This window comes from Poecile atricapillus, chromosome 6 (genome assembly GCF_030490865.1).
Source record: "Poecile atricapillus isolate bPoeAtr1 chromosome 6, bPoeAtr1.hap1, whole genome shotgun sequence".
Taxonomy (NCBI): Eukaryota; Metazoa; Chordata; class Aves; order Passeriformes; family Paridae; genus Poecile; species Poecile atricapillus.
The window spans coordinates 31,140,481-31,165,869 of record NC_081254.1 but is presented as its reverse complement, the minus strand read 5'-3'; the positions used below and the strand labels follow the sequence as shown (position 1 = coordinate 31,165,869).

The window sequence follows — 25,389 nt, the reverse complement described above, 5'->3', positions numbered from 1 at the left end:
AAGGTATTACTGCTTTTAATGTGTTTTTTTTCAGTCACACTACTTCATAACACATAAAGAAGCACAGTGTGTTTGCTCTTAGAAGCTAAAAAATTTCAGAAGGATTGATTTATATATATATATATTTTCAGTAATCTAGTAATTTCTGATGTTTCACCATCAATAGATCAGCCAATGTATAAAATAAATCTTTAATTCCATGACAGGAAAAGAATTCTTGGTTAGTTGCAGAAACAGTGGCTACCCTAATGGCACCACTGAGGTTGCAGGACTGTAGCACGTGCTGCAACACAGAAAATGCCGTTAAAAATGGATCATTTCCATTCCTTCACTGGCACAGTGTTTCTAAACTATGACATCATTCTGCATTACACAGAGTTGTTAGGAGAATAATGTGTTAAAAATAAAGAAAAATAAGCATGGAAAATGAAGAATTCAAGCTGAGGACTAAGAGCAAAGGTCAGTATGAAAACAGGGACAACCCCAGGGATCTAAGGTTAGAGAAGTGAAACGAGAGCAAAACATGGAGTGAAAGTAGAGGCCTGCTTGAGACTTTGATGAAGCTCCAAGTGGCTCTGATGGTACAAGCTTGTTTAACACGAGGAACAGAAGTGCAATTCATACGCCTGAATAAGCCAGCTAATCTTGTTAGGGTATGCATTCATGTAAAATTAGTCTCTGCATCTCTGTCTGAAAGAAACACTTAGATCTTTTTAATTTTTATGGCCTACGGCAGTAAACGATTGTAATCATTTAACAATCGGGCTCTTTGCAATTCAGAGCTGTTCTTGAGGGTGCTGCAGCCCACACTTCCAACCCAACAATGGTCAAGCTGAACTCATTTGGTTTGACTCCCTGTGTGCTGTGTTTCACATTCTTGGAGCTCATTTCTCTGCTGAGGTTTCCTGACAGAGATCTAACACACAGGCTGTGCCAGCTGCAATTCTGCCCATCGCAGGAAAAACCCTGATAAACTGTGGCAACAGAGAAAGCCTGCTGCCCCAAGTCTCAACATGATCACATAATTATCGACCACATTCCCCTGACCTTTCGATTGCTAGTTCAGGGCCTTGTCTTATGATTATTCAGTGATTCAGTTATAAAAGACTTCAGTACAAATTACACATTTTAAATAAAAACATTTATTCAAGAGCAGAGTGTGTCACAGTAACTTAAAATCTGACTTGGGAATCTATGTGTTTATTATCACAGTAGCTATGCTGCTGGGCTTTTGTAGATTATCTGGCCCAAGAGATTTCAGCAATGGGATGGCAAAAAAACCCTAAGTAGCAGAGTAAGCAAAATCTACCCAAAACTTTCAGAGAAATTTAAAACTAAACATAGTGAAACAAACTAAAACCTTGCAATTTTTTTATTAAACGAAGCTACTTTGCATGTTTGCAAGATATGAAGTAAATTATACTCGCCATTGGAACAGAGAATATTTCCTAACAGGAATAAACCAAACTATAAATAGAAAACTGTATTACTCCAAGTGTTATAAGCACCCTTTTGTATACTCACTGTAGATACTAAGATACTAATAAGATTACACTAATAATTAGGATATGGAGGCTAATGTTGTTACAAATTTAAAGGAGCAGGTGAATACAATGTAAATTTTTACTGATGTACCAAAGGGCTAAAATTTTCTAAACTGCTATACAATCTCTTTAGTAAAAAATAAACAGTGGCAGATGGGTGTCTCTCATAACATTGACTTCAAAGGAAACCCAAGACAATCTAAATCCACAGAAGTCGATGAAAGGAATCCTCAGTGAAAGAGGTCAATATTCCAACAACACAAAAAGACAGGAATTGTTCATTGAATATAAAACTTCCTTTTTCTACCCCCACTGGACTGAAATATGCTTGTTTATCCTCTACACCACTTGTGTAGGCAGATATGAAGCATCTCTGTCAACCTGTGCCAATATTGCTCAACTGTTATCTTGAAGATCTGGTAAAAGAGAAGCAGCACAGATTTAATCTCCCTTAAATCCATATTAACCATGACAGATATACTTTCCATGTGCAATGGTTCCATTTGGTACTTGTTGTCTTTGGTCTGTTCTTGAACTTTCGACTCTTTTCCACTGTTGAGGAAAATTTTAACAAATGCAAAATAGCTGCAGTGAGAGAGGAAGAGAATAAAACTGAGGTTCCAAACATTTAGGAAAATCTGACTGCATGGCAAATGGATGCATGATCAATAACAGAGAGACAGAGAGAAACACATTATAGAAACACATTGAGAAATATTCCAGATGTCAGCAACACTAAGCCTCAGACGTCAAATAACAACTGTAGGAATACGCTCACACTTTGATTTTCAGCTCTACTTTGGGCTGAAGGTTGTTACTATTCTCTTTTTAGCAAACAATATTTGATAACACAAATGTGAATACTGTGGCTTTTTCTTTGCTAGTGACATGGAAAGTTAGCCAAGTTAAAATTGGATGTTTTCTCACAAGTGCTTACTCCTAAAGGTAAAATTGAGTTGAAGGTGGCATAATTTTATGTTTGCATACTTCCTATTACAAAATTATATATTATTTACAAGGCTTGTATATAGTTTTAGATATCATGTTCAAATATTTTCTTGTGTAGGTTATGTTTTTCAGCTAGAAAAGAAAATTAATCTATTGAATCATTGTTAAAAGGTTTTATGGAAGCAAGATTCAATAGAACATTTAGTCCAAAAGTTTTATAGAGACAAATCTGTCAAATCACATGAGTATTAAAAAAGAACAAGTGAAATTAATGACAGGTTCTATACAATATTTTTATAACAGATCCTGAGGAATTTACATAGAAACTTGAAAGTTTTAAAAGTATATTATGCCAGTTTACTCAGCAGTTTGATTTAATTCCAGATTCCTTCTGATCTTTCAGAGAAATAAGGGATGTCCCAGATGAATAAGCAAGAGGATGTCCTAAAACCTTGATGTATGCAAGGAAAACACAGCAGCAAGATAAACTCTCTGCGATGGCTTTGATGCTGACAATGCCTTTCAGCAAAGGACTACCCAGACCACCAAGGAGATGCAGGCTCGGATCAACCCACAGCATCTGAAGCCCCAGAGGAAACCAGATTATGATGTCTCCATTGTGAAAAAATGAAATTATTAGCATGCATTTCCATTAAAAACAGATTAAGAACTTTTGTTCATACAAATGGAAAGTACCTCTGCTAAAAAAACCAAAAGAATCTGTCCCATTCCAAGTCCTACTTACTGGAAGTGAAAAACCTATAAACACTTTAGTCATTGCCATGCATATTGTAAGACATACTGGGAAGAAATCTGGAAAGAAAGCCTGTTCTGTCACTTTCTGGAATATCTATTCTATCAAAAGTCACAATATCCACATGATTAAGATTCTGCTACTTGGACAGAATAAAATGTGTAACACATAAATTATATTTAAGCAGATTTAATGAAGTTTTGATTTGTTGGTTTTGTCCCCTGACACTTCATTTTCCTTCACTCATAAGGATATCAGATTCTCCTGGGTTCTCTTTGTGATTCCTGCTGTGTCAGGGATGGGTTATTACATCTCTGCATGGAGTGCTTTGTTGGTTCCTGCCAAACACAGCACCTGTTGTTGTGTCCTGGTCCCTCCCTCAATGAGAGAAATAGGATGAGTTTAGTCCCCTAAACAGCCACTTATTTTCCTCATATTTATTGAAGCTCATGATATTTGCTATTCCTCTTTTTTTTTTTTTTTAATTTTTTTTTTTTCCCAGTAATTGTAACATTTATCCACAGCTTAAAAATTTTAGGAGGATACAGAGGACAGAGAAAGATCACCCTGCTTCCCTAGTCAAAAATTTGCTAGAAGGCTCTCTGAAGACACAAGTTAGTCAATATTCCTTGAAGTGCTCATAGTTGTGTCTCAGCTGAGCAGTGAGAGCAGTCCAGAGCTGCTCACTCAGAGTGACAGGAAGCCCCCTGAAGTTGGAGAGAGGCACTGACAGGCTGAGCAGTGACACCAGCTCACATCTGCACAGCAGCAAAGGTCCGTGCTGGCAGAGCCTGACCCTGTCACCGCTGTGCTGCAGGAGGCTACAGGACAGCTGCAACACTCTGCTGCCATAAGAAAAGCCTTTCAATGCAAATCAGATGTTTCCTGCTAAAAGACCACTTTTTGACCCTAATTATGAATGGAAATCTCTCTGCTATATCTGTATACTACAGAAAATCCATGGAAATCACAGAACAGAAACCTTTAATTTATTGCCAAGTACATTTGGCATTAACTTTGATATTTAACACATTCATCCAATAATTTGTGTTCTAATCTTGCTAACATTGGTTCCTCAAAATGGCTAGAATTTGCAGATTTTGTTTTAACCATAAGAAACACGCTTATTCTACCCTTTCTGCCACCAGCATTCTTCTGCCTGTCTGGATTTATCAAAGAATGCAAGCTGGTAGCAGTATTCCACATATGTTCACTTTGTATAATCCTCAAAAAACAAAGGAGCTCAGAACTGCAAACAAAGTGAACTTAATTCCTGCATAGACCATTTGCAGTATTTTCTCTTCACGGGTAGTAGGAGGAAGCACTGGCTTTGCTTACAGAATTTTGACAATCTTTGGTAAAATCTTCATCATAATCTTGTACTTTTTGCATGTTTAAAGTCTGTTTTGATTACCACAGCTATTGAAAACAGCAAAAGCATCAAAAACACAGCACAAGATATACAGATTTACAGTGATATATTAATCCTTGTTTTTTCCTGATCTGAAACAACATTAAAGGATAAACTGACATACTGTGTCTCTATCCTGTGTATGTCTCTAAAAACAAGAGGTACTGCAAGCTGTTCTGCCTCAAAATATGTGAAATGTGCTATGCATAAATGAAAGGCAATTATTCACGTTTATGACAATACTAATTAAAAATTAAACAAATTGCAGAGTCATTCTGATGCAAGTAAGGTTACCTGAGTATCTGCTATGGCCACTAAAAGAACAACAGCAGCACAGGCACAGCCACATTAGCATATGGCAGGTGGAGAGGGACACAGGAAAGGTGAGAGAGCACCTGAGAGAATTGGCTGTGAGTGAACACAATCTGATTCATGGGAAAAACAACTGTGGGGCTTTGCTTGACATAAAACTGAGCAAAAAATGGTAGCTGCCTCTGTGAGGATTCAACAATATATAAAATAGACCTGTCACCCTCCATGAGCAAACAAGTAAAGTGGGTATTTAGCCACAAGCACACAGATTTCAGCAAGTTTTCATCTATAGTACACTGGAAAAAAATGCCCCCCTGTACAATGCCTGAAGAACAAATCCCAAGTTGGGGTGGGAGAAGTATCAGTGTAGCATCATTGAAAACAGCAATCATTTTATCCCAACAGATGGCCAAGTGGCTATATAATGCTTTGTTAACTTTGTAGCAAGGGCACCAAGCATTTGTGCCTTTCTACCCACCTGAAAGGAAAAAAAAACCCAACCACCACACCCCAAAACCCTAAATCCATGAGCTATTTTTATATCAGGAAGAATAGTTGTTATTCCCAGCCCTCTTACTGAGGTATGCTTTATGAAACCCAGCTGATGACATTTCATTCCACTTCAATGAAGGCACGCAGAGCACTGCAGCAGGTTCCATCCTGCCCAACAATGAATAACACAACCATTTGCAATTATGTCACTGTGTTGCTCTTACAGTGGTGCCATCTAAAGTATGTGTGGTATGGATGTGAAAGGTGATGAGGACATCAGTCCAGATAAAAGGGTGGATTCAACTCTCCCTGAAATTACCAGGACTTCATAAATTTCATGTAATTAGTTTTGGACCAAATTACTATACATAAATCCTCAAATAAACTTGCTACAATTGTAGGCAGTAGATTAAAAAAACTGAACAAAGGGACAGGAACACTGCATGCAAAGCAAATTCACTGGGAACTCTGGCCAAATATCTTAACTGCCTTTGGTATATCCCATTTTAAGCGTAAGCAACTGTTCAGTTATCAGTGATGACAATTTCTGAAGGTTTAAAGATTGTGTATCCAAAATTATTAATTTCTAAAGGACATGATCCAAAATATTACGTGACACTGGTTAAGTCAGTTTCTCTGTATTGAAAGAAAAATACCAATTAATACTGAACATAAAATCTTAAGAGCCTCAAAACATCTAAATGTTTCAAAATATCTGATAAATATGAATAATTTCATTCTAATGTTTTAAAATCAGAACAAATACCTGCCAAAAGCAATTCAGAGCAGCACAAAATATTGCTTCAGGTATTAAAATGCCTTCTGCACTAGTAACTTTCATTTGCACTTTGTTAAAAATGCCATGCTGTGAAAAAACAAAAATAGATTTCCAAGGTGCATTGTAGAAATGTTCTGAATTTCCAGATACAAGTTCTCAAAGATCCAAAAAAAATTCTCCATTTAAAACAGTGTCAGTGCTCATTTTTATATGGAATCTACAATGAAATTTAATATATAAATCATACCAATTGCATAAAATATGGAGAGTGTGTAGGGTTACAGATGTAAAATGAAACTATTTACCTATGAAGACTATTCAGATATTTTTAGTTCTACTGTTGAATAAAATTATTCTGCAGTGGCAGGATTTGCCACAGAGCTTACTCCCCTGACATAAAGTTGGGTTTCAGACTTGCACTCCCAAAATTCATTTTAAAAGGATAAGAAAACACACAAAAGATGAAAAAATATTAATAGAGTTAAAGTAGCAAATGGCAAGTTTAAAATCTAATTTGAAAGGGGAGCTGACTCTCTCCCAAGCTATTGAACATTTATTGGATACAATATGCAGCGAAATGGAATCAAACTCGATATTAAATTCGGGATGCAGCCTAGGTTGGGATATTAATAATCTCTTCTAAGAAAAGCACATGAACCTATGGAACAGGGAAAGTTTTAAGGGTGAAGGTATAAAAGAGTGAACATTGTAGTTCATCTACCTTGTCAACTAACAGAGCCAAGAAATCTTCCCAAGAACCAAATTTCAGGCGCTTCTCCCACAGGGACACAAGCTGAAGGTCACGAGTGTTTATTGGTATTTCTTTCAGTTCTTCAGTCCACTCTTTGTGGTGTCTTTTTAGGGGGTGAGAGGTTGTGGGTGGAGGATTGTTTGGGTGTTTTTTAGCTTTTGGCATAGCCATAAATGCATATACAGAGATACAAGGGTAAGCAGTTAGGGGGAGAAACTCGCATCAGATATTGCTCTCAGTTTATGTTACTTTCTATATTACAGGGGAATCCCTATGGGAATTTTAGGTATCTAAATCAAATTTCTGACCTCAGTGCAAAGGTCTGCTACTCCAGAGGGCAATGCAAGCCTCCTGCCAGCCCCAGCTGCCCCTTTCTTTTGCAAACAGCCACTTTCTGTGTGTAGGACAGACACTGAGAGCCAACAGTGGCACATACATTTATATATTCAAGTGGCTTAAGCTGCAGAAGCAAATAATAGTGGGAAGAGTATGTAAGGAACAAACTATTAATTCACCCCTAACATCAAACAAAATGATGGCATGAGAGTTTCCTGCATTTTCCCATTCACCTGTACTCCTCCAGAAAATGCATTGACTTGAAAGAAACAATCTTGCTAGCTATTACTGAAATTCATTTTAATAAGCTGAAACTTGATGTTTTCTTATTTAAACCATGTATTATAGTTTTCTTCAATTTCTGCTTTGCTTCACATTCCACTGTATGTGTACTTCTAATGAGGAGACAACTTTTAAAATTAAAAGCATTAATAAAATGCAGCTTGTAGATATTTTGAAATTAAAAATAAAAAAAGTCAGACATGAATAAGCATCTGGGGATCTGAATAGTTATTTCCTTTATTCCAAAAGCTTCCAGCAAAAGAGCTGTTTCTGGAAAATTACAGGTATAATCCTCTACCAGTGCACTGACAGATACTTTATGGCTGGTGCCTTTTTTGATGGTATATGCTTTTAAGCCATTCATACCAGTAATAAAATAAGTTTCACACCCACATGATGTAAATCTCCTTCTATTGCAACTTGTTTGAACTTCCTTTTATTCCCTTCCCTTGACTGGATTATAAACCATGGCTTGCCCAACTGTGTAGGATAAATGAAATATGGAAATGCTATTCCTTGTGGTCATATTCAATCCTTAGTTTGATCCCTGTCGATAAGGAGAGTCCTAAGTACTCAAGTCCGAATTTAAGGAGGTCAAGAGTCCTCAGTTTCCCACTGCCCTTCCTGCACTGATCCTGGGTAGTGAGACAAGTGCTCTCCTGGAAGAAGCCAACAATACTGTGCTGCTGCATCCTCTCTTCTTCATTACACCAAGTTGCACTGTCCCTTTTGTCCTCTTAAACCTCTTGTATGGTGATTTTGACAGTCAAGGAGCAGTTTAATCTTTCATGATTATTGTGTACCAGCAATGCACTCAGGCAAAGGCAGTGCTTTTTCTAAAGAGTCATCAATCTAGAGAAATCATTCTGACAATTGAGTTCAAGCATAACAGCCAAAAGGCAGAGGCCTTTTAGAAGTGCCAATTTTAACAAAAACACAACACAGCTGAGATGTGTTTCATAAGAGCATATTCAAGTACTAGCAAAATAGAAAAGATAACTAATGATGAAAGGAGAAACAGATGTATCTGATGGGAGAGAGAATGAGAACAGGGGAAAAATCAAAGATAACAGCTATACAATCAAAATCAGGAGGACAAGGAAAGAAAGATATAAGATTAATTAAATATGCTTATTAGAATCTCTTCCCATACTTCTGACAGAGACTAAGAGTATAAGAAAATGAATACAGCTGTACAAGTTTGTCATTTACTTGGATAGGCTCCTCGTGAAAAAGCTTTGTCATAGCTAATCTTTTCTGGAAGCTTTCTGAGAAAGTGGCAGTTAGAGAGTGCATTTGAATACTTGTGTAACAAAATAATAAGCAGAACTGAATTACAGCTAAACACAAAAGTAGTGTTCTTACAGCATGATGATACAAATAAAGCAGTATTTCTAGAGAAATATTTCTTCTGGGAGAATGACATTTTATACCAATATCATGGAAAGACATGCAATTCTCAAAAAAACCTGGGGTTTCAGCATTATGTTATTTCTATTAAAAGATAAAAACCAAACAGAGCCCCACTCCATTAAGGATGAGTTTCCATTTTGAATAGAATTATGATTACAAACTCCCTAAGACATCAGGAAGATGTATTTTTCCTTATCTAACCAGTGGGTCCCAGTGTATAAAGCTATAGAATCCCTTCAGAGAGTGGCACTAAGTATGCTGGCCTCACACACACAGAACAATGACCTGCTGCAAGACACCACTGCACTCAAATTTGCACCAGTTACTCCCTTGTTATCACACACAGCAGCCATTCAACATCAAAGGCACCTTCACTTAGGATTCAACAAACATTTATCTTGAAGAAGAAACTGTAAAGTACGTTAATGAGAGGTATTAAATATGCTCAACAGCTAAAATGGGAATGAAACTCTCCAGAACTCCAAAACTTTGTTCGTTATTATCAAAAGCACATAAGCACCACTTGAGAAACTTTAATGTGAGCATGGGGCGGGGGAGGTGTCACTCTGCAATTTTGTTGAGCTAAAACATTACTTTAATTTAATCAGACAAAAAAGCCCTACTTATAATTTGATTCACTATCTTTCATAAACAATTTTACTTTCCTACCTTTTCCCTTTGTTCACTTAATTGCCAGATTGTTTTAAGAATGTATCAAGATCAAAAGCTGATTTTATGGCACTTTGAGGTGTGAAAATCAAAGACAATCATAAACAAAAGACTATTAAAAAAATAGCTATTTGCCCTCCAAAAATATTTTTTTTATTTTTAGATTGTGGGGTTTTTCTTTCCCTGATTAAATATTTGTGAATGGTGTGAACTGCATAAACTGTGTTGGATTCTTCAAAGCAATCCCACCCACCTGATGCAAAGCACAGCAGAGCAGGTACAGAACAGCTGCAGTATGAAGTCACAGAGCACACTGAACTGTATTGTGGCACTTGTGCATCTCAAATTTTTCAAGTGCTGGAAGTCTTATATACAATTTATTGATGGGGCATAACACTATCTAGATCAGAGCAAGTCAAATAATTGTAAAGGGCAAAGCTTTAACCCCACTAAATCAATGGGAAATCCAGTAACAGCTGCAGTAGGATTCCCCTTCTTGCAATTTTATCTATTTCAAATTTTAGTCTGCCTCCTAGAACATACAAATAAAGCATTAAATGTAGGCAGTTATGCCTGCATGTTCCTCATTTCCTTGTTACCCATTTGGGCTATGGTATTACAGTGACCTAGAGAAAGGCACTTGCTTTCTGTTTGTGATGTTACAGGCTCATCCCACAAGGCAGACCTCACTGGAAATAATTGTGCTTTCTTCAGTGACTGCTTACCTATATTCTGAAAAATTTATTGCATCTTATTTTTTGAAAAGAGTAATGTGAGGGCACTGATGAGTAGGTAAAACTAGCTCTTAACATCAGCTCTGGGGCAAATAATGCCCTGAGTAAATCAGGAAACAGTTTTTATACACAAACGAATGTGTGAACAAGTCAATGAAATGGAAAAAAAACCAAAAACAACCCAATTGATTTCCTAGAAACACCAATAACATTTGACAGATTTCAGCGTTATGTCCCGCTTCAACTGGTGCAGAGCAGTCCAGTGGATGCTGCTTTTGAAATTCAGTGCTTCCAAAACTGATAACAGAGGGCCAAGTCCCACTGGGGGACTAAGCCTACAAGAAGCTGAATCTCTGATCAGAGAAACATTTTGTAAACACTTACACTGCTTTCCCACCTGGAGGACACTGAGCAAGCAGTATGAAAGTGCTGCATGACAGCTGGTTGCCTGAGGCCTCCCTCCATTGTGGGGAGAAAAACAAAGACAGGATTTTTAGACATATATATCCTGCTGCTCATGTTGGTAAAAATCAAACAGGAAAAGAAAGGAATTTAAAAACCCCCTATAAACAAACAATATTTCCTTTCTCTTGGAGTAAGGAGACCCATAAACTATGGATCTGTGTACTGGGATGCTGGAGGATTGAGCAGTAAATGGGCACTTACAGAGTGTAAGAATTGGGATGCAATGAAAAAGTGAATACAATGCTCAACTTGGTAGCAGAAATAGCATCTGCAAAATATATGGATTAGAGGAAGATCTCTCAAAGATAGCAGAAACTTTTCAAAATAATGTCAGTCTGACCTGAGCAGGATGCTAGCAAAATAGAGGGATATAAACTCTCCTTTGTAAGTCTTAGCTATGAATGTGAATTTTATGTGGGTTGACAGGGAATTTTTGACTGTATCAACTACTAGAAAAATCTATTTACTGTTGAGATGATAGACTATATTTCTTCATATCCTATTTTGCTTGCAATCCAGCTAAATCACCTTATTTCTTTATGTTAGAAATATATATTTACTTGCTTCTTCCATCCAAAATAAAAAAAGTTTAATCTAAATGAAGCTGCTTACCTTCCACTAAAAGCAATATTTTTCCAGCCTAAATAGAAATATCTTTGTCAAAAAAAAAATGTTTGGTAATAGCTTCTTTATCATAGTATTATGTTCAGTTAATAGCAGCCTTGGAAGTAGATATACAAAAAAACCTGTAAAAAAGTCAATTGTAGGTGTTTTATTCATTTTCCATTTGCATGCATTCCAATTGATCAAAGAATTTAAAGTAATTAAATAAAGTTAGAATTTAGCTTTTGCATCACACTGCGCTTGATTCAAATATTTTACCTTAAACTATTTTCTAGGGAAAAACAACATGGAAAAACTAATAGCATATTCAAATACTGGTGATATCCCAAGCATTGTATTTCAGGAACACAAGTGACTAAATTAACAATAACAAACTAAATTAACACAACATTAATTTTAATTAGAGTTTGCATTTGAGAGATTTTTTTTTTTGCTCAAATTTTACGATTTTATGCAATTTTCTAGCAGTGATTCAAGATAAAAGGAAAGCCAAAGGTTCTATGTCCATTGTTCATTATAAAAGGGAAGAAAACATGTTTAAATTATGTTAGCTTCATGTCAGAAAACAACAAGCCATTCTGAAAGTAGTGAAAATATATTTTCCATCTGTAGGATAGATATCATCTGTCATAGGAAACAGGAAAGCAAGAAGAATCACTCACAAAAACGCGGCACAAAACCTTTTATAAGAATTCTCTATATGTGCTGAACAGTGCTGTTTCAGAAATGTGTATTTTAAAATACTGGTGAGACCGGTTCAGTTAAAGAAAAATCAGAATAATTGCAAAAATATGTACTAAAGAAAACCAAAAAAACCCAACCAAACCAAAAAAAAAAAACAAAAACAAAACAAAACACAAGAACAGAAAAGTTGCTCAATTTCTCATCTATGTGTGGTTTTCAATTTTGAATTCAAATAAACTGTCTTGCCTAGCCTGCCACTTGTACAGGAAAACCAATAGAATTGCACAATGAGAGGGATGTCAGGTGCAGAACAAATAATCCAGCCCAAATCATGAAATGAAAAGTCAAAAATGAAAAAAAAAAAATCAATCCACAGGGTGACTCAGTCACTTGGATGGACTTCATGGATATGAACTTCAACGGCATAAAAGGTAAGGGGCTATTTTTAACCCTAATTTTCTAGCATCTGGAATTTTGTAAAGTTTAACATGGTACACAACATCAGTAACTTCAAAGGCTGCATTTATGCATATGAGATTTGTAAAGAAGAAAGCTGCTCCTTAAAAGCCTTTATAATGCAAAAAAAAAATTGGAATATCTGGATAATTACTTGCCTTTATTGCCATTTGGGACACAATTTTGCAATGAAAGTATAAATATCAAATTAATGTAGATTTTAAAATAGTCTTTAATGAGGAAGTGCAGGTGCTATTAAAGCCCTAGTTTGGATTTTTGGTGCTGCAATATCATATCATATAGCCTCAGTCTAAGAGAAATTCTGGATGCCTCATCCCTGGAAGTGCTCAAGGCCAAGCTGGACACACCCTGCTGTAGTGGAAGTTGTCCCTACCCATGGCACCAGGAGTTGAAGTCTGAGATGATCCTTAGAGATCCCTCCCAAACCAACCCATTCTGTGATTCCATAGCAAACAAAATGCTCCTGGAATGTACAAAATACTCTGATTTCACATGGGCTTTTTAAAACATAAGATGGTAAGGTTAAAAGAGACCTACAGAGACTGCCAAGGGACTCTCTAGCACCCTACAAAGGCATATCCAGGCCTTCTAATTTCTGTCCTGTATTTGCCCACCCCTCTCCTAAAGGCTTAGACAGACAAAGTGTCTGGAATATCAGAGATTATCTACTGCACAACTACACTACTAATATCATTACAATTTATTAATTTTCATTGTATCACCTGAATGCTCTTTGCTGCAACATGAGCACTTTGCTTCTCATCCTTCCTACAACAGATTCAGATAAATTCATTATTCCATTGCCCATCTTCAAGGCTGTTATCACATCTCTCCCTCATCTTTTATGCTATGCAACTATAAACAGCCACACTTTCCCACTTCTCTCCTCTGAACGTTTCCAAATGTTCCACAGAGTTTTTGAACTGTTGTGTCTGAACTCTCCATGATGTCCAGTTAAGGCCATACTCAATAAAGGTCAAGAATTAGATGTCTTTGAGTTACATATGCAAGCCAGAAATACGTTCCTTTTTTTGTAACTAGATTGCTGTTGACTTATATTCAGCTTGTGAACTTTTCTAAGCCATTGATCAGCTCTGAGAAATTGTAGCACAGTCAGCTTTTTCTTCATGCTGTTTCTGTAAAGATGATTATTTCTACCAGGTAAAAACTTGCTTTCACCAGTATGGATATTGCCTCTAATTTCTAAAGGTTGTTTTGAAGCCTGATCCTGCTTGCAACACACTCCTGACCCAGCTCCTCATATGCAAATTTAATAGATGTAATCTCCAATTGCATGACTTGGGTATTCAAAAACTTAAAAAAATGAGTTCTGGAGCTAGGACAAAGCTTTGAAGGGGCTAATGCAGATAACTACAGTCCACACAGAGTTAATCCCTCATTTCACTGATAATGAACAGCTGATTATGGCATTTTGGCCAATTCTGCACCTACTCCACAGCTATCATGACAATGCTTCTTTGCCTTCCCTTTTAAAGTATCCTGTGATAGACTTTTTATAGTCTTATAGTCGTTATAATGGCCAGCTGTACAAGCACCAGATGTTTTCTCCTCCAATCAAAACAACTTTTATCCTACCTTGGAAGAAATGCATATTCTTTTTCTGTGATTAGGTTAGTGAAGAAAACATCTAGGCTTTCAATCTATTTTTTTTTTCCATAGATTACAAACAGCTTAGTTTTTGTTGATGGATGTTTCTGGGAACTCACTGACTAATTCTCTGGCTCCTCTTTTCCTCCCTTTCCACTGAGATGATTTACGTCCATCATTTTCTGTAAGCTGACAGGACACTGGATGCTCTCATCAGAGGTGGACATTTTGTGCATGGGTGATTTAGTCATTAACAATATTAAAAACATGGACTTGCTTTCCATGTGAATGTGGAAAGAGACAAGTTCATTATGTTGCACTGGAATATTTAATATATATCATTTATGTAATATTATATAATGAATATTATTACTGGATGCTGTTAAGGTATTAAGTCAAAATGTGGTGTGCTTGATACTTGCACATGGATCACAAGTGCAGGGATACAGTATTTTTGTAACATGCATGTTCCCACTGTTCTGTAAAATACTAGTCCTTAACTCTGTGAAGCCAAAAAATTACTATGGTAGGCAAAAAGCAGTGTGGAATCAGTATTGTGCATCATTAACATATTCAGAAAGCATAAAACCCTAAGAAATGGGTGATTGATGTTAATTAAGATGAAAATTAAATACATGGAAGATATTTCATGTATTTTAGCAAATATTGAAATATGTATTAAATATAATACATTAAAGTAACACACTGTATTTCACGTTTGTATCACTTCACGCAGAAAAAAATTAGGATAAAGATTTAGTGTCCATTTCACTCCTTTTTCCTGCCAAAATGAACAGAAACCTAAATAAATTGCCAAGGGACAAAGGCTTGTTGCAGAATAAAGCAAAACAGTCGTCAGAGCAGACTCTCCCAATTAACACCACCAGAGTCTGTAATGAAAAGTGCATCACCACAACCTGTACAACAGTTTTGTGCTACAGGTGAGGAACTGATGGCCCAGGCAGTGAAGCAATTTGCAAAAAGGCACCTAGAACACCAGAAAGGAAAGAACTGACATCCAAACCCAACTGGGATATTGTATTTCTCTGCCTCTCTCAGTACTTCTGACCATGGCTGCACAAATACAAAAGGCTAAGAAGCTACAGCTATTTAAGCCTATAATAAGTCTAATTAACTGGGATTTTCAAAATGTATGTGAAGCAGAAAAAAAACATAACAAGGCTCAAGCTACAGGATTCATTGTGGTTTCAGTTTTGCTAATTGCATGTGGGTCAATTGACTGCCAAAGCAGTCTGGGCTAATTTGCTGATGTCACAATTTAACTGCCATGGTGCAGTCAACCCAATGAATCCCAAACAAAATATCAAACAATATTCTGTCTTCCAAAATTTACTAGTGTAAAAATTGAATGGCATGGATAAAAATAATCAACTGTTCAAATATTCATATTCCCTATAGTACTTTTGCTACTATACTACTGTACTAAAATAACATTACATTAATTTTAATTAAGTTTTGCATTTCAAAGCACTTTTTTCCACACATAGTATGTTTTTATGCGACTTCTGTCAATACTTGAAGATAAAAGGAAAGCCAAGGGTTATATGTTAATTATTAATTATCTGTTGAAAAAAATGTAATGAGCTTGGTTTATATCAGGTCATACTAACTCTCAACTATTTTTTATGAACTGCTGGAGCAATAAAAAATATAGCTCCAGGAATGATAAACATTGTATTATTAGATCCTTGAAAAAGAATAACTACCTTTTTGTAGGCTGTGTCATACACCCATGGGGTTTTTCTAAAAGCTCTATTTGATTGTGTTTTTTTGTTTTGTTGTTGGTTTGGGTGTTTTTTTGTTTGTTTGGGTTTGGTTTTTTTTGGGGGGGAGGATGGAACTTTCTAGCTTTTTTTTTTCCAACCTAACATTTCACAGGTGTTGGCAGGTTCCCCCAGAAATAAGTATAGTATGCAAATTCTGTCATAACCCTGCTATTATTTCCTTCTATCCAGAGAAGGGGAAGAAGCCTTGAAGGTGCCCAGATGAATTGCACAGCCAGTGTTTGCTCAAGAGGGATGACCCCAAGGAATGTTTGTGTGTACAAATATCTACAGAGAGTAGAGAAGGCCCCCCATGGAATTTTTTGATAGCAACAACACTGACACTCACAGCAGTGAACACATTCTGCTGACAGAGTAAACCAATTAATAGTGCAGGCACTGAAAAAATAAGTTGGTGAAGTTATTTAATTTCCAGCTGCATTGATCTTTGCATCTGCTTTGCATTGATTATTAAAGCTCTAACTTTAGCAGGGGGTCACCCACATAGGAGAAACTTCAGTACCTTCAAAATTTTTTAAAGAAAGAAACAATTATTCTGAATATTATCAACACTAACTTTAAGAGATAAAAAGGTCAATGAGCTTATTTTAGATGGCAGGTACTATCCATACTGGGCAAAGTGACATACAAACACGTTGGGAGACGTTCAGGAATTATATGAATCCCACCTTACTGCTACTCAATTGCACACATACATAAATGTACCTGAAAATCAGCTCTGAAAAAAAAAAGTCACATATTTGCAAGGAAATGGATGTTTGTGGAAGCAGCAGTAAATGTTCCATAAACTAAAAGCAATGAAAATTATTGTTTGCATGATTTAATGTAATTTTTAGAATACATGATTAGCATTCAACTGTAAATAAACAAAACTTTAGGTATAAAGGAAGAGCAGAGTAATAGAGAGGAACTACGTCTTCCAGGCTCGGACTTTGAGTTATTTCCCTACTCTTTGGAGGAAGGACAGTGCAGATTTAGTTTCTTTTATGCTTCTCCTGCTGCAGGTGACTCACCTAGGCCAAAGTTGCCCACCCAGTGCAACTAAAATTTCTGGAAACTCTGAGAAAAGCTATGGAGTATCTATGGAGGAGTAGTAACATTTTTCCCTTGAAGACCTCTTGCTGTAAATTGTCAAACCCTTCCATTCTCTGTTCATATCAGAGTTCTTGCAACACTTCTATTGTTAGCAGCTAAATTCAGTCTTTTCTTACAGGGCTTTGAGAAATGGAAGGTTTGTTTGTGTTTTAATAGGGGACAAAAAATTGACACTATGCTGCAAAGACAGAGGAAATAAAAACATGAAGAAGTGTCTCACCACTTTGGGCCAATATGCAACACCTGTTTCTTTGTTTTTGTTAGGAGACAGAAATGAATCATCTGTTTTAGTGCAATACTCTTTATTTACAAAGAACACATCTACCATCCTCATTCCTTTAGTATTGTGGAAAACAATTCAAATTATTTTTCTTGTCAATAATTCTAAAGAAGTTATCTGGCTTCTTCCCAGGGTCCCAGTAAGGACTGCCTTTCTCATTGTCTGCTGCTTTTTGCTGACAGGTAGTTTGCTAAAAATTCTGCTAATGCTCTTATGTTTACAACCAGTCCCATGGAAAACTCTCAGACCGTGGAGCTCAAAGCACCCTCAGGCTCTGCCAAGTGGCCACTTGCCTCAGGCAATCTTTTTCATTTGGGCCAGTTCCCTCTTCCTCTAAAACAACCTTAATTTTACCTTCCTGTTAGCTTGAAAACTTATCCCCAGTACACTTGCAAGAGTTAACCAGAGAGTAGAACTTAATATCACCATTACGAAATTAGCATTATCTCCAGAAGCATTTTATATTCTTATTTAGAAAGCTCAATTTTGATAATAAATTCTATTGAACAGAATATCACAACTATTAATTTTAAAGTACTGTTATCAGCAGTAAAAACTACATCCAAGTTTCCTTTCTATGCATATCCCAGGAATCACATGAAATGAAACTAATTTATTTTGATTATTGCCTTTTGGGAATCTTCAGGCTAACTCCACTATGCAAATGTAAGAAGGAGCTTTGGTTATTATGTTAAGAAAAGTGAACAATTTTCTTCTCTTGGTCATAAGTACATACAATTAAAACACCTACTTAGTTTCTTTTTCCTAATTTATTCTTTTTAATAAAGAGCTCACCAATTTATTTTTAAATCTGTTGTTGTTGTTGTCTGTTATCTTCTTTACCTTCTGAATTTTTGTGGAATGAAGAAACAGATCTGTTAGCAAGCTCTCACAAATACTTTGCATCAGCTTTGCTTAATTACAGCTTCCCAACATAAATTTTTTCAATATAATATTGAGTCTGTCACTGGTACCATTTAATATTTCTCCTTACAGAGAACAAGCACGTTATGAGCATTACTAATGTAAGAATTAATCAGATGCTTACTTCTATGAATTGACAGCATTATAAATACAACCTCAATTTTATAAAACTAAAGCAAAGAAAGTGAAGAATAACTCTCAGTATGGGAGATTTGACTCCATGGGTTATTTGTATTGTTAACAAGAAGTCAGGTCCCCACAAGTATCAGAATATAAAAAGTGAACACTGAAAATTGGGTGGGATGAATTGTCATTTGGAAGTGCCTTTTATACTGACTGCAGAGGGAGTCCTGAGACAAGATCTAGTGGCAGCTAACCAGGCATATTGCTTGAAAGGTTCATTCAGAGAGGAACCTAAATTTTAGGTTGGAGAGAATGCAGAAAACGTCAGCCTAAAATAAATGTCCCAGTTATCCTCAGTAAAACTAGATCCACAGTTGAAATAAGCAGTCATAGCTCTATTGATTTCAGAAGAGCCTGAGCAATATAACAAGTTGAGATTCTGGTCCTATGAATAGCTCCTTTGACTTCAGTAGGATTACTCACACAGCCTGTGAGTAACTACATACAGATGTGTAAGATATTTGCTAAGCAACAGAGAAGAAGATAGCAAAAAAGAAAAATTATCTGTGAGCTGAACAACTTTTAAACATAAACTATATAATCCTGTGGACACCTACACACATGAATACTATTACACATTGGGGTACTTTAATTATCCATGTTAATATTTCTTAGTTTCCTTACATCTGCTGTTGTTGGTTCCCTGGTCACCCTGAAACACACAGTATTGCTTTTTTTCCTTCAAAAGCTGTTGTTCAAGAACACACCATATTGTCTGTGTTTTAGTATTGCTAAAGTAAATGTGCTGCATTCCATAAGCAATATCATATACACAAAAGCCATTACCATCTTTTCTAAAAGGAATACTTTAAAGTATTGTCATTTGAACAGAAAGCAAAAAACCTCAAGCTGAAATGCACATACTCTACATTCATTAGTGCTATCGACATAACTGAATTTCTTTGTTCTTATTAGAGTTACCATAGAAATGAGCCTAAAGCTATTACATGAATTGTTACTGCTATTAAGAAGTAGTCTATTTCAGTTTCATTTGTCTATTTGTAAGAATTTTTGAATATTTGAGAGAATAAAACTACCTTGATAATAAAATCAAGGCTAGGAAGATGGAGGGTTTTCTTAAACAAACATAAGCTTATTTAATAAAAAGAAGCAATAAGTTGAGTGGCATCCACACACTGTATAAAGCAAGAGTTTTCTACAATTCCATGTTTTTATGTTTGTATTTGCTATTCTTTCAGAAAGGCAAATGGTGCACAGCTGACTGTATAATGAGATGCTGTATATAAATGGTATTAACCTTTAAAGTTAGGCAAGCACTTTATACACACAATCCATGCTTTCAAGCATTTTTACCTAAAAATGCAATCATGCATTACTTCCTCATTGTTCAAGAGCTTTATAGGGTATTACGTGAGGAAATAACAATCTAAGTCATCTTTCAAGATATGCACTCTCTTCCTAGTGTGTAATTAATGTATAAAAAAAGCAATTTACATTAAAGAAAAAGTAAAAATCTATTTTAACAAATTGACTGATTCAATATATATTTCAGACCAGATAAAGGGAAAAATATTTTTACAATCAGGGTGGTGAAACCTCCATGCCTGGGAACATTCAAGTTCAAGATGGATGAGGCTCTGAGCAGCAGTTCTGGTTGAAGTTGCTCCCTTCAGGAGGGTGGGACTGGGTGAACTTTAAAGGCCCTTCCCAACTCAAACAATTCTACATTTCTATAATTCTAGATAACAACACATGGCACATTGGCACGTGTATTTTGTGTGTCTGAGTGGAGGGCAGAAGATACTTTATATACATCAGTGACTACAGGCATTTGGATTATAGGTAACAATTCTCTAAAACATCTGATGGGACCAAGGGTACAAAAGGTATCTGAGCAGCAACTGGTTTAACTTAGGAAGGGCAAATATTTTGCTAAAATAACTCAACTAGAAGCTGTGTGGTTTATAACCCCATCTGTGTGAGTTTGTTAGTGACCTCAGTGTAATCTTGTCAGCAAAAGGAAAAGTTCAACCCACTATTAAAAAACTCTTTTGGATGCAGATTCTATCTTCAGTGTGATGCCTTTCAATCAGAAGAAGTTAATGAGACAAAACATTTGAGCCATTAGAAATCTGGCAGGTGACCTATCAAGTTTTTAGTAAAATGATCTATGAACAGATTGTCTTGTACCTATTAGGAGCAGAGGAATGAAGGAATACTTTAGATATGAAACATGCAGAGAAAACAAATAATATTCTCTTCATATTTCTTATTTGGCAAATCTGGGTGATACATCTTTTCTCGTATAAAGGAGGGAAACAATCAGCTTGGAGCTTCATGGATGGGCTCTTGTGTGAATTCAGGGTATAAAATGCAAGAGGCTTAAAAAATCATTTGGGAGAAGATAACAGCTTTTGTTTTTTCATCCAGTGAACTAAAAAGTCAGATTTTACAGAGAAAGGTGCTAGTAGAAAGATTTGTGAGTCTTTGGAGTAAAAAGGAGGATGAAGGATTAAAACCTAGAATACATATCTGATCTTTTAACAGTGTAGCACTATTCTAAAAAATGCTTTGCTTTTCCTAAATCTTGCAATATTCAGGGACTCCTTTATTTAATAAACAAATATATCTTTCCCATTTTCTACACCTGCATAAATTTCCATACCTACCTTAAATAAATGTTAAATGTTATCTTGCTCTGTCACAAATGTTCCAAATTCCTTCTGTTTTGTTTTTGGTTTTCTTTGGACACTGGGGTTTTTTATCAAGATACTGCTATAAGAATTATGCTTTGGAAATCCTCTCATCATATTCTGCATTATTCTTTTCAAGGAACAAGCTTCCTGAGATGAGCAATATTCCACTATCTTACTTCAGCCTTTCCTAAAAACCTTTTTTAAAATGTCACAAATCCATGGGAGGGATGGGTGAGGGAAAGTGTCAAGGGATGCCAGGCAGGAGGCTGTTCATATTCTCCTGCTCAAAGTTTCATTGATCTTTTTGGAACTATAAAATAGAAGAATGATACTTCCCATTTTTCCTCGATGCAGAAGGTGAATAACTTTGATGGTATAAGGTAAGACAGTCTATCTGCTGTCCCTTGCCCTCTCAGAAGGCAGGAAAGAAGAAGAGAAGCTCATCCAGGAGTTAAAGGATAAATATAGATTACAAAAACCTGAGATAAAATATATCTTAAGAGAGAGTTATGTAGGTATGAGAAAAATATGAACCAAAATTTTGTTATGAGCAAAACAAAATTCCAAAGCTGGAGGTCTTAGGGAAAAAAATATTTCAGCTAAATAAATTGAAAGACCAATAGATATGGGCAAAGGAAGTTAAATTCAGTGTAGACAAACATCAGTTAAAGTATTTTGGAAGACACTTATTTATCCATTTTCATATATACACAATGTAACAGTTTCTTACATGTACATATGATAGAGCCTAATTTCAAACTGCTCAGCAAGATTTGGGCAGTGCTCTGAGCAGTGGGATTGCTGAATGAGCAATGAATTAGGAAAGAAAATGGAGAGAAAATTTCTAAATTAGTGGGAAAACTGAGACGTTCCTTCTTCCCAATGCAAACAACTTGCTCCTGCCTTGTACTGGATTGAGGCCATGCTGTGTTCAATTTGGAATCAATACCATTCCAATTTAGCCAAGCATTAAAGTCAGAAGGCAAAACAGGACAAGGTTCTGAACTTTCAGCTACACACAGGGCCCTACAAATCTTGAAAAAATTACTGGCTTACCTCAAGAGCCTGATAAAATTCATTACTAAAAGATGACAAGAACTGGATGGTAATGTTCCTCCTCCTTCAGGGGAAAAAACATCAGGAGGAACAATAAAAGGATGCACAGCTTTTAACAGCACACTTTTCTGTATTTGTTTGTGTTCTTGTTTTATTTCTATTACTGTGGTTTAGGTCTATAATGAAGGTAACATCTAAAGAGCCAAACATTCCTTTTTTTAAAGAAGGATGAAAGAGATGGAAAGCTCATCTGCCAAATGTGCTCTAAAGTAGATACTTCAGAATCTTTTCAAAAGTAGATTGTCTCTGTGTGTTATTCATACAATTTATTTGCAGCACTTAATTGCAAAATCTTATAAAATATGTTGATTATAATAAGAAGTTTTCTCGCTAGATTAAAGGAAAATATGGTATGGAATGTTATCAAAACCTTGTATTTGACATTAACTACAGCTGGTGATCAAGAGCAGATTGAAAATAAGGGAGATTTCTTTCAGCATTTACAATTCATAAAGCTACTGTACTCTATTACAAGAGAAAACCAAGTTTCTCTCATTATACTCAAGGAAAGCCAAGATTCAGAACCAACCATGAAGCTCTGAGTTCCAGCCCCGTTGTCAAGTATGTTGTTCCTTTTGCTCTTCTGAAGAAGCTGATTCACATTTATATTGCATTTATCAAACAGCTTATTTGAGTTTTCATACAGTCTTAGAAGTACTTTTGATGATATTAGGAAAATAAATCTTGGAAAACTTCAGAAACTTTTTGTATGAGAATCTTTTCTTTATCAAATGATGTCCATGGACCACATAAAAAAATATTACATTTCAAAAAACTAGGAGAATAATCACAGAAAACAGAGCAGACCTGGATCTGGAAATGGGTACATTTGTATTTGTTCTTAAAAATATCAATAAAGCAACCTCATTTACATGGGAAATTAAATCAATGAACTACTACATCTCATCACAACAAAGTTTTGCACAGAACTATCGAAGTACTGAGACAAATTTAAATGAAATATTATTAAGTTGAATATTGTAGTTTAAATTACCTTTCATCTATATTTTGCAAGTAGTAAGAAATAAATGAGAATTTGCCCCTAGAAGATTCTTAACAATGTTCATATGAATAAAAAAACCCAAAAATACCAGAAGGAAACAAGTACATCTTCCATATACATTTTCCATTGTAGCACCAGTTCAAGCTAAACCTTAGCATTAGTACATTATTATTTCAGTGGAGGAAAATGGAAAGTGTTAGTTACCTGTCACTTTTAAAGCACATATAAATTCACTGTAGATCTACAGTAAAAAGAAAAAGTTATTTAAACACTAGTGGTGCCAGTATCCTAAGAAAAAAATCATGAAGTAGACCAAAGCTTGTCTTTAAAAAAAAAATAAAAATCAAGATTATGGGACATTAAGCAAGTGCTTTTTCCAAAAATCATCATGATTAGAAGCTCCAAGGAAGGAAAACATCACTGTCTACAAATTTTAGATCTCATTTATGAGAGCAAAATGAAATATCACAACTATCAGTGTACAATCATACACATGTAGCACACATAAGTTTAACCTCATTTAAGTGTAATGAATTGTTAGGCAGGTAAGAGCAAAGATTTGGGGCAGATTTTTCAATATAGCTGTAAGAATTTAGACCACAAAAGAATAAGGTGATTTTATGAATATTTACTGAAGATTTTAATTGTGCCACAGGTTTAATGATAAAAGTACAGATTCGAGTAGAGAATTTAGCTCCTTTGAGGGCAGGTTCAGGTTGGATATTAGGAAACATTTATTTACAGAGAAGGTGGTTAAACACTGGAACAGACTTCCTAGCCAGGGGTTACTGCCCAAGCTTGTTAGTGTATAAGAAATTATTCTTTATTTATTTGGACAATACTCTTAATAATATGGTTTAACCTTCAGTCAGCCCTGAAGTGGTCAGGCTAAATAATTCTTTGTAGGATCCTTTCAACTGAAATACTCTAGTCAATTCTATTCTACATATTCTAAAAATGCCACCATAAAGAAAATTTATGTTTCTGCAGCCTAGCGCTGTAATTCTTTTAATTTTTGACAGGAGAAAGAAATGAAGTTTTCTTTTTCAGCATAAAAAAGTCAAGGGCATAAAATGTGTATTTAAATTGCATATACAGGAGAAATGGGAGGAGTAACTGTTCATCAAAGTCCCCAACTTTTTCTGGAAGATAAAGGTACTACAATAATCTTAAAGTTATTGATACCTCTCTCCGTCGAGAAGCCCAACAGGTTTGTTTGATTTTCCAAACGACAGCAGCTACCAGCAGTAAGGATAAGAAACAACTGCAATTACAAAAGAAAAAAATAATAATTGTAACTTGTGAAAAGCTTATGTTTTTAGGGTATCAAAGGTTAAAAAAAAAAGGCATTCTAGCATGGAAATATAAACCCCAAAAAGTGGGGAAAACTAAACTCTATCAGAATTACAAAGAGTCAACCATCCACGTTCAAAGTCAAAAGCAAATACACATCACATGCTCTGGTTTTCTCCTGGAAATGTTATCACTGTTTCCATTAGCCTGGGATAAGTTCCAGTACAGCCATCCACATTCCCACAACAGTCTCAACAAATAAGCACTGCATGTTCTGCCTTTAGTACATGGAAAAAGAGGGTGAAGTATAGCAAAAAATAAATAAATTATAGCAATTTATATTTCTTTCACTTTGTAAATTCTGAGTAATTTCCTGGGTTTGCAAGAAGGGTAACTACACAGGGAGTATAATTAGTTTGAGGAACTGGGTTAGCACATGACAATAGGCCTGTGTTATCTTATTGAGTATTTCTATGGTTAATTCCCCAGGGAAAACATCTCCAAGGGCATCACCACATTACAGTTCCAAAGACACAACAGAAGAAGAAAAAAAATAGAAAATTGAATAACTGCAGTGCACAATCAGAGCATATACCTTCTCTCTTGCTTCAATATCTTTGTATTGTAACATTTAATCCATAAAGTATTTCAGTAGAAAGATCATTGAACTCTCAACCTCTTTTAGTGTATTTATGGATACTAACAAAAGGATTCTAAAGCTGGCATTTGTAATTACTCAGAGGGTCTTTCA

General features: G+C 35.7%; 1 protein-coding gene across 4 annotated transcripts in view; it reads right to left on the bottom strand.

Moving 5' to 3' along the window:
• ATRNL1 (attractin like 1) overlaps positions 1 to 25,389 on the bottom strand; it is a 432,748-nt gene that overhangs the window by 174,904 nt on the left and 232,455 nt on the right. For all 4 annotated transcript variants that reach the window (XM_058841794.1, XM_058841795.1, XM_058841796.1 and 1 more), the window contains one exon: positions 24,531 to 24,609. In XM_058841794.1, coding sequence (XP_058697777.1) covers positions 24,531 to 24,609 — 79 coding nt within the window. The remainder of the gene's footprint in view (positions 1 to 24,530; positions 24,610 to 25,389) is intronic.